The sequence below is a fragment of the Thunnus albacares genome, chromosome 13, assembly GCF_914725855.1.
Source record: "Thunnus albacares chromosome 13, fThuAlb1.1, whole genome shotgun sequence".
Classification (NCBI taxonomy): domain Eukaryota; kingdom Metazoa; phylum Chordata; class Actinopteri; order Scombriformes; family Scombridae; genus Thunnus; species Thunnus albacares.
Genome location: NC_058118.1, coordinates 18,241,244 through 18,251,317, shown reverse-complemented (window position 1 = coordinate 18,251,317; position 10,074 = coordinate 18,241,244). Strand labels below are relative to the sequence as shown.

Here is a 10,074-nt window from a genome sequence, read left to right as displayed (position 1 = left end):
ACTTTAGGAAGTCAAGTGAAAACACTCAAGAGTCTCAGCAAGAACTTTCAGTTGTCCTCAGGGGAAGGATTTCGAGCCGAGGCCTCGACGGCGACCTATAGTGACCAAGTGTTTGTTCCTTCCTGGAGACTGGGCTAGGCCTATATGGAAGCCCAATCCTGCCATTACAACTGAAAAGAGATATAGAGATGAATTAAAAGTAGTGGAAAGAATTTGACAACTTAGAGATAAGAATAGAAATAAAAATATATCAGCCCGTTCTAATACGTTACATTATAATACGTTTACGCATCTAGTAGCCGTTGTAATTACGACCCAGGGAAGTGACGCTGTTCAGATGACATGAATGTAAGGTGACTTTCTTATCAGGAGGAGGCCGGTAGGGGGGTTGGCTAGATAATTGGCAAAATAGTTGGCAAAAAGTGGCCTTTGCTGCAGGGGGGCACTGTTCACCTCCCGTTTCTAATCATGGCTTGGCTATGTTTTTCCCCACAAGGAGTATATTTCACCAATGCTTTTCACCACAAGTCGCTGTGTGTCCAAACCATTATCTTTCTCTAATCCTTAACAAGTGGTTTTTGTGCCTAAACCTAACCAGACCTTAATCACCATAAAAAAAAAAATTATAATTATAAAACGGTCATATGGGTCGTTCTTCTGGTCCCCATCCATCCTCTAGAGGGCGCTGAAAACATCCATATGTTGTCTTGGGAGTCATTGGAAGGAGACCTATTCTGTCGTTTTGGTATGAGGATGTATTGAAAATAATATTCAAAAGACAGCATCACATTTTTTTATTCATATTGAATAGTGTTCCTAATATTTTGTCCACTCCATTGACATACATGAGGGGGGCAAAATATTAGGAACATTTTTCAATATAATGCACTCCAGTACACCACCACCCACCCACTACCACCTCAATAATAAACAAATTAGAATTATCACCTTTCTGACAACGTCAACAGAAACTGAAAGTGTATAAGATTCGTAAATGTAGAATTTATGGCAGAGCTGTTGTATTGGATTGCATTAGATTGCAGATGTGTTCCTAATAAACTAATAAAGTGGCTGGTGAGTGTACACTACACTACTACAAGGTTCTTTTATGCCACTTTACCTTTGTATTGTATTGGCGCCTGAAGTCCTCACATATCATTAAACACTGCGATAAGTCAGTCATTTCACCTGCTGCTGTGTGAGCATTTTTAGCAGTTAGAATATTGCTTCTTTAGTAGGATAAAAACAGTTTTGGGTTAGGGTGATAGGAACATACACTGAGTTATTTTCAGTATTTACCAGAAATAACCAAACAATTAAAAGCCAGGTTTTGTAGTCTACTCACATCTATGCATAGACAGAAAACAGAAAAACGTGAAATGTAAGACATTGTTTTTTTTATGCTGTTAAAGATTTCTAAACACATGAGTAAGCAGGCCTATATTTTAATTTAAGATTAGTTGAGAAACTGACAAATATTATTTTTGAGCAAATCAAACTCATATGTGAATGGAATTTCCAGTATATAATCAAAAGTAGGCTGCTTAAGCTTTTACTGAATCACAATGCCGTGATAGTACTTAGGTCATCTGTTGGAGTTGAGTTGCAGCTGTATGGAGGCCAGATGGGGGTGAAAAGAGAAGAGCTGGCGGTCACATCTGGCCACAAAGATGACAGCGCTCTTCAAAAAACATGTCAGATGTGATTTTCAGGGTATGAAAAGCAAACAGATGACAGAGATGTAAACAATGGCCACTAAATTATGAATGGTCCCGGCTATGCTATTAAGGGAAAACGAGGGGTAGAGGGGTGTTAGAGGGTGAGAAAAGGGATTTCATGCTTTATTCAGACTAACATGCTGCTTGACAGCTTCTTGTCTATGGCCTTTTTCTATAGGATACTGTTATAGTAACATTTGACATTTACACTCCTCAATTAAATCAAAACATTCTGTCTTTGATTAAAGATCTCAACCGAACTTAGCCTAGAAAGATACCCTCATCATTTTAACTGAAATTATAAAGAATGCAAAATGCACAAATCCAAGTTCAGTTTAGATGTGTTTTCTCTTCCCTGTCCCCATTTAAGAAGCTGGCCTACATGCATGTCTTAAAGTTTAGCTCCCCAGTCTGCAACAGGTTAACATGGTGAGAAAAAGACCTTGGCTGTTTTAATCTGTGTAATGAATAAGAACATGCCAACGGGGGTAATGGATGCCTGCCACCATGCTGCTAAATTATTCAGAGTCTGGGGAACCAGAGAGGTGGCCGGCAGGATCGGATGGACCCACTGTGTCATCACTCCGCCTCTGCCCACCTGGCTCCTCTTTCGGCCCGTCCACCTCAGCTTCATGAGTTTTAACCAGGCAGCCACATGAGAAGTCTGTAAAAGCAGCCTCAGGATGGGCGTTCACATGGGAGGAGACCAGGACAAGGCCTTTAGGTCAACTGGTCAGCATCCTGCAGACATTAGACACAATATGAAGCACGTAACACCAAAACCATTGTTCAATTAGCCTACAGTGTGTTTTATCTTTTATTGAATCTATCTATCCGCGCTTATAGGTTTCAGCACCATGGACAGCGCATGAGCAACCTGCATTTAAAGCGCTGTGGTGCTGCGCTGTCCATGGTGCTGACATGACTGGGAACACTTGTGGAGGAATCCATGGTTTTATAGTGAGTAAACTGTCATGTTTTATGCTTTTTAACACTTATACAACGCCTAGTAGCCCTCTAATGACATATTTAATATATGCTGAGGTAACAATGGTGAAACGATATGTGCGTAAACTTGTGAATGAGTTCAAATCAAACTCCATTCTTTTTAGGAGCAGTGATAATACAGGCAACGAAGACTGTTATGATTATTAACAAGTACTCTATATAAAACAGGCACTACGTCACTAGAATATAGAATATTATAGTGATATTGGTTGAGTTTATTATTCGACGCTTGCGCACAGAGGACAACATTTTTCAACTTGTAAGTTGAGCAGAGGAGCAGGTGGGAGGGAAGGAGGAGGAGGAGGAGGGGAGGAAGAGGGAGAGAGGGATGCCGGGAGGCGCTGCCGATGTTAACAGCTCAGTCTGTTGAAGGAGAGCAGAGGAGCTCTGTAGCTGTCCGCTCCCCGGCTTTCATGTCAGGGGCCACACTGCTTGCGAGGTGCTTGCAGGGAGGAGGATGATGACCATGAACGGCAAGCAGCATTTCTCCATGCACCCGGCCCTGCACGAGCCCAAGTATCCCGGCCTGCACTCAGGCTCGGAGGGCATGCGCAGAGTCTGTCTGCCCGCCCCGCAGGTACGTACAGGTCGGGGGGAAATGGCTGTGGAGTATACTGGGGTGAGAGGAGGGGAAACAATATCACACTGGAAATGTCTGTAAAGTTGTTTTGACAGGACTTTGTTCTATCCGATATATCTCTCTCTCTCTCCTCTGTCTGTGTTCCCCCTCTTCCCCTCCCACCCCCACCCCCACCCCCTCTTCTCACCCCCCTCTCTCATCCACATGTCTATTCAAGCAATGCTCTTGCTTTCATATTAATTTTTATGACCTGCGCTTTGAGGAGGGTTCTCTCCTCTCCTCGGCGCTGCTTGCCTTTGGAAAATGTTTTTTAGATCCTGAGAGCTGCCTGACAGAATTCCCCACTGACTCCAGTATGCGCACTCTTGCTTGCAGCTGCAGGGCAATATATTCGGAGGCTTTGATGAGAGCCTGCTGGCACGGGCAGAGGCTCTGGCGGCTGCTGACAGCATTGTCTCTCACGGAAAGAGTCACCCGTTCAAACCAGACGTGACTTACCATACCATGAGCAGTGTCCCCTGCACCTCAGCCTCCTCTTCTTCCTCCACCACCGTGCCCATCTCCCATGTACCCTCCACCATCGCCTCCCACCACCACCACCACCACCACCACCTCGGACAGACCCTGGAGGCCGGGGACCTACTGGACCACCTCTCCACCAGCCTGGCCGTGACCGGGATGGGTGCTCCGGAGCCTCCCGGGATGACGCCAGCGCACCACCACCAGCACCCTCACCACCACCTGCAGACCATGGGGCAGCTGCACCAGGCGATGGCCAACATGGCCCACCCTCACTCCCTGTCCGTGCACGGCGGCATGGCGTGCGTCAACGACGTAGAGTCGGATCCCAGGGAGCTGGAAGCCTTCGCCGAGCGGTTCAAGCAGAGGAGGATCAAACTCGGTGTGACCCAAGCGGACGTCGGGTCGGCGCTGGCCAACCTCAAGATCCCCGGAGTGGGGTCATTGAGCCAGAGCACCATCTGCAGGTTCGAGTCCCTCACCTTGTCCCACAACAACATGATAGCGCTCAAGCCAGTTCTCCAGGCCTGGCTGGAGGAAGCCGAGGCTGCGTATCGGGAGAAAAGCAACAAGCCGGACCTTTTCAACGGGAACGAGAGGAAAAGAAAGCGCACTTCCATCGCCGCGCCGGAGAAACGCTCTCTGGAGGCTTACTTTGCCATCCAGCCGCGGCCCTCCTCGGAAAAAATTGCGGCCATCGCCGAAAAACTGGACCTGAAAAAGAATGTGGTTCGAGTGTGGTTTTGCAACCAGCGGCAAAAACAGAAACGAATGAAATACTCTGCGGTGCACTGAGTTTCACACATCATGAATAACATAGCCTACTACATTTTTGATCGAGTGATTAATAATAGCCTAAGTAGCCTAACTAACAGGGATTTATCAACAGCTCCTCACTGGGATTATCTAAAAAAAAAAAAAAGACTTCAGTTTTTCATTTCGTGTCACTCACTCTTCGTTGTTGCACTTTTTTCGATTTTGTTATTGAAATGGGACTTATAAAAGACTGTGTTATAGATCTGTGAAAGGGGTGATTATTATGTTGTTGATTATGTATCTTGCACACATGAATTTCCAGCATAAATCCACCCTGACTGTTTGTCACATTCAGGGATATTAACTCACTTTTTTTTTAAAAAAAATCATAAAATGGAGTTTATGGGCTGTTTTAATTATCAGTGGTGTTACACTAATGCTAAATGAAGAGTGGGTCTCTTAAAAAAGACAATTGTGTGAAAAGATAGTTAAATTTGTCTCTATTATTGGTTGAGATCAGAGTTTATCCTCCACATCACTGGCTCACAACCGTGTTCTCACCTGTTTTATCTTGGGGAGTTTTTTTATCCATAAGTTCAGACTTTAGTGGAATGATGAAGGATTCAAAAATCCACCCACCTTTTTAAACCAACACCACGATTTTTGCAAACGAATCTGCTCTTTCCGTGAACTGTGTAATAGTAACTTACGCACAAAAAAAGAAAAAAAAGAATACCTACAATAATACTTTCACATGGTATATGACACACTGAGTCTGTTTATCTTTATTTAGCAATGGAAATGACACTGTCATATATGAAGCACATCCGTGTGGCTTTGGCTGCTGCTATATTTGAGTATTTTGATGTGAACATGTTTTTGGAGCATTACAGGTGAGCTATATATTTATATAGCCCAGATATATACACAGTATAAAGGCCTACATCACCTAATTTAAGTATTTATTTATTTATTTATTTATTTATCCTCACTCTTGATTTCACTTGGAAAAAAAATGTGTGAAGTTTAAACGTAATAAATTATTGGTTATTTTCTAAAATTCCTCTGAAGCAGCGACTTTGTTATTTGTGTGCTTTATTAAATTGTATTATTTTAATCCTGAGGCGACGGCCTGAACAAGGCCTAAAAAGGCATTAAAAAAAAGAAAGAGAAAAAGCACACAGAGCGTTTTCCTCTGAAAATTATGAATTCTTATCAACGCATCAATGGGCGATAAAACCTTTGTAAACTGTTTGTTTTACGGGAACTCACCCGACTGTTTTATTTATGAATTCCCAAAGCTCTACTGGGATGAAATATGTATTGTCGTATATGATATAAGCACCGCGGACAATACATTTGCACAGTAATTTTCACACCGCTGAATTCGCGTCTCCTACACGCCACTAATGGCCCCTTTCCTCTCTAATTAGTGCCGTTTTTAATTATGGATGCCCTCGTGTCACCGGGTTATGTCGTGCATGGGTTTTGAAATTATTAAGTCATGACGATGCAATATTAATTATATATTGGTATAAAACGAAGTAATGTGGAGGAGTTGGGAGTAGAAGTGTGACTGGGAACTCTGGTGACTCCAGGGAGAGAAAAACAGGATACACAACAGGTTGACCGAGGAAAAAGGAAAATTATAGTATTAGTTTTCTTGTTTGTTTGTTTTTCTCGTTTGACAAAGTAAGTACTTATCCTTAATTATTATTATTATCGTTATTATTATTATTATTCCTGCTTTATTATTGTGCAATTTTCAAAAATGTTATCGTTCATTTAACATAGGCCAAGCCTGCCATTTTACATCATTATTGGGCCTATCATTATTATTATTATTAACCTGTGCAAGTCTTGTTATTTTCGTTTAAATTAAGCATGCCGCTTTATTGCATTTCCCTTATTTCTCCGCGTATTTGACCCTATAAGCTGTCATTTTACTCATAATTCCTGTTTAGTCTCTGCCTGGTATCGGCTCACACTGATGAACTATGTCTCTCTCTTCATATTAACCAAACATTTCTGAAAATAAAAAGCTTCCGCCGGAAACCTCTCAGTCAACATGACCTGCGGATGTGTGATTTTCCCTGAGAGAGATCGATACTCCGCAATTACATCGCGTTCATTAATATTCTCTTTGATGTTGAGAGGTGATTAATTGCAGTCTGTAATTTATGAAGGGGGAGACGACCTAAAATGCAAATGTTTATTGTTACCACTAATGTGCCCTTTTTCTAAACTGTGTCACATTTTAATGACGTGTTTATTTGGAAACTATTTTTACGTTATTCCCTCTAAGAATGACACCGATTAGATCATCAAAAAGTCCCGCGTCTTCGTGTTCGATGAAGTTTTTTTCTGACGTAAACGTGAGGTTAAAAAAAGGAGCCTCGCCGTGTGAATAATTGATCTTTGTCATACCCGTATTGATATCATAACGCACTGGATATGTGGTAAGTTGAGCTGAAGGCTTGTGAGCGTTAACAGCATGTGGCGACTGAGGGCGCGTCAATTATTCAGCAGCAGCTCAAAGGTATATTACATTTTCTCATGCAATAATGGAGGTGAGTTGGTCTACGGGGCAAATTTGTGTATTACCTTTAATGTGAACCTCGTTTTGAATCAAACAAATATGAATTGATATATAGTTCAAACTACTGATGATGAATAAACTGAACTTAAAAACTGAGAAAGAGTGGAAATTATAGAGAGAAATAAACAATCAACTCGCCCTCAAAAACAAAACAAAACAAAAAAACGAACAAACAAAAAACCTTCTACACACATCCCAAAAAATAGAAAAAGAAAGATAGCTACAGAGAAAAGTGAAGAGGGGTGTGATAGAAATAGACAGTAGTGTGTGTGTGTTTGCTTGAGATGTTTCCATGCAAAGAAGACCTTTTTTGACAGAATGAGGATGAAAGCTGTGTTTATTTGCTGCAGAATGCATGCACACACACACACACACACACACACACACACACACACACACACACACACACACATATACATACACACACTTTCTCTTACTCTAACTGTAACACACACACACACACACACACACACTGTGGCTGTCATTCCTGGGAGCGGAGTGAGGGAATGTGAGGGGAGGGTGGGAGCCAAGACGCTCCAAACTCAATAATTCATCCAATGCCAGTAGCAACAAATGAGTGTGACCAGAGCAAAAGAAGACAGCTACCTCTGCGCTCTCTATTAGTCATCTTCTATTATCATCAGAAGCCAAACCAGCTCAGGATGAACCTGCTGCTGACTTCTACACACATAGGCTACCTGTGGACACACACACACACACACACACACACACACACACACACACACACACACACACACACACACACACACACACACACACACACACACACACACACACACACGCACACACACAATGAGATTATGTTACTCTCTGGAAACTTGAGGCCTGCATGATGGATGTCTTTTAAAGGTGTAGTGGGAGATGCTGTCTATCTGTAGCTCCTGTTCTTTCTCTATTCCCTCAGCTAATAGAGATCAGTAGTGGGAAAATAACTAAGTACCTTTACCAAAGTACTGTTTTAAGCACAATCCAAGGTACTTGTGCATTATTTTAGCATTTTAATTACAGTACCAGTCAAAAGTTTGGACATGCCTTGAGATGTGTCCAAACTTTTGATTGGTACAGTACATTTTGCAGTGTACCATAATGTCATTTTGTATACTTTTATTTGTAATTAGTATTGCTACTTTCATTTTTTAATTCACTGGTTCAAGCCTCTTGAATGTTTCCTGCTTTTCTCTGTGTGTAAATTGAATATTTGTTTGGTTTTGGCCTGACATCTCTTTGGCCTGTAGGTAACCTGTGATGGGTATTTTTTCCACCATTTTCCCAGGTTTTATAGGCTAAAAGATTAATAATTTAATCAAAAATATACTATACTGAAACAAATACTGGAATGAATCTTAAATAATGAAAATATAGTGTTACAACTAAATGTGCCAACAGTTGTTGAGTATTTTCAATAATTATAATCATTTTCTTCACAGCATTCTGAACTTAAAGCTCACTTAAAGCCAAATGTTGGCCCATGTAGCTGTTACTTAGATATTATCAAATAAATTGATTCAGTTATTTATGAGTTAAAACACACGACAGTACTACATTCTGAAATAACATCTCTTCACATGAGATAATTATTAACCCGTTATCACACTAAGCATCAGCTCTGCAGGGAGGCGAATGAACTTCTGCCATGGAGAAACATTTAACATCTCATAGTCTGTGTGTGAGGTCAAACTGTCTGCTAAGTAACACACCATGCAATATGCAGAGACTATTGAGATGTATGCACACACATGAAGAGATGGGAGAGTGAGAAAGATCCCTCCTCTGGCTATAAGGTATGACAGGAGAGTGGTCTACATTTCAGCATATATTTTACATATCATTTTATTGTCAGTATTTTCCCACCACAGACTGAGCTCTTCTGAAGTGTTTATCTTTGCTCTGATTCCAAAAATACAAAACAAGAGTGTGGGATTGGAAAGGACAAAGGAGGGGCGTGGGGGCATTATATCAGAGACACTCAAAGAAACTCACTTATAAGCTCTTGCTTAATTCATTCAGCAGGCCTGAAGAACAGTATTATACACTCCATTCATAATTCAAGTCCTCTCCATTATCAAAGTGCCCAGAGAAATAAGATTAACCCAGCCAGAAATAACTCACTGTGGCGTGATTTTTTTTTTTCTACAAAGCACTTAGCTGGTCAGGTGCAGGTCTGCACAGAAACCCAGATTACAGTATATGAAGATATAATCAACATACAGTCTGCTGAACATAATAATCCTCTCCAAGAAAATGTAGCTGCAGTATAGCAAGATGGAGGAAAGAGGGAGAAAGCAAAAGAAAAAAGTACTGAATTGTGAGGAGGAATTAGTTAAAGAACAGAAGAAGGAGAGAGAGTGGTCACAGCAAGAAAGAGAAGATGAAAGAACAAGATTAAGGAAAAAAAAAAGGGACACATGATAGCACAACAAAATAAGGAACGAGAGGAAAAATTGAGGGAAGAAATGAAAGGGACACAAAGGAAGTTGGAAGAAAGAAAGATGGATGGAAGGAACAAGGGGGAAGGAGAGAAATGGGTAAAAAGAAAGGAGAGCTAGAGAGAAATGACATGTATAGAGAAGGAAGGAAAAGAAAAGACCAAAGAAAGAAAGAATCCCCGACGGCCGACATGTCTGCCATTTTATTTCCGAGTTGATCCTGTCAAGGTGAGTGCGTCCCTGCCGGCCCGGACACTGTGACACTAAACCGCTGTGACAGCAGGAGCGCCCGGAGGACCCACAGCCAGAGGACAGGAGATACGGGAAGGCTTCACCATCCTGCACAAGGGGGACATCATCCAATCCAAAGTCAAGTCCTCTTAATTATCTCTTCAATCCACATGTGTCTCATGTTGAATTTGTGCACAAGAAAAACTGAAATATCAG

General features: G+C 41.6%; 1 protein-coding gene and 1 long non-coding RNA gene across 4 annotated transcripts in view; one reads left to right on the top strand and one right to left on the bottom strand.

The window, feature by feature from the left end:
• The window catches only part of LOC122995908, a 31,119-nt gene that overhangs the window by 13,515 nt on the left and 7,530 nt on the right, over positions 1-10,074 (bottom strand). For 2 of the 3 annotated variants that reach the window (XR_006406877.1, XR_006406879.1), the window contains exons 4-6: positions 7,787-9,966; positions 2,317-2,459; positions 3-170 (exon numbers count right to left, since the gene is read on the bottom strand). This is a non-coding gene — a long non-coding RNA (uncharacterized LOC122995908). Of the gene's footprint in view, positions 1-2; positions 171-1,120; positions 2,460-7,786; positions 9,967-10,074 lie in introns of all 3 variants that reach the window. The other variant, XR_006406878.1, reaches the window with a different exon arrangement.
• Positions 3,102-9,385, top strand: pou4f3 (POU class 4 homeobox 3). Its single transcript, XM_044371307.1, has 2 exons — positions 3,102-3,303; positions 3,682-9,385. Exons 1-2 carry the CDS (start codon positions 3,184-3,186, stop codon positions 4,618-4,620), a joined length of 1,059 nt encoding a protein of 352 aa, XP_044227242.1. The 5' UTR covers positions 3,102-3,183; the 3' UTR covers positions 4,621-9,385.

What these genes read in the sequence shown, in the direction of transcription:
- pou4f3 (XM_044371307.1), top strand. Translation starts at nt 3,184, where the DNA reads ATGATGACCATGAACGGCAAGCAGCATTTCTCCATGCACCCGGCCCTG. An exon ending in TCTGTCTGCCCGCCCCGCAG is followed by an intron (nt 3,304 to 3,681) that starts GTACGTACAGGT and finishes TCTTGCTTGCAG; the next exon opens with CTGCAGGGCAATATATTCGG.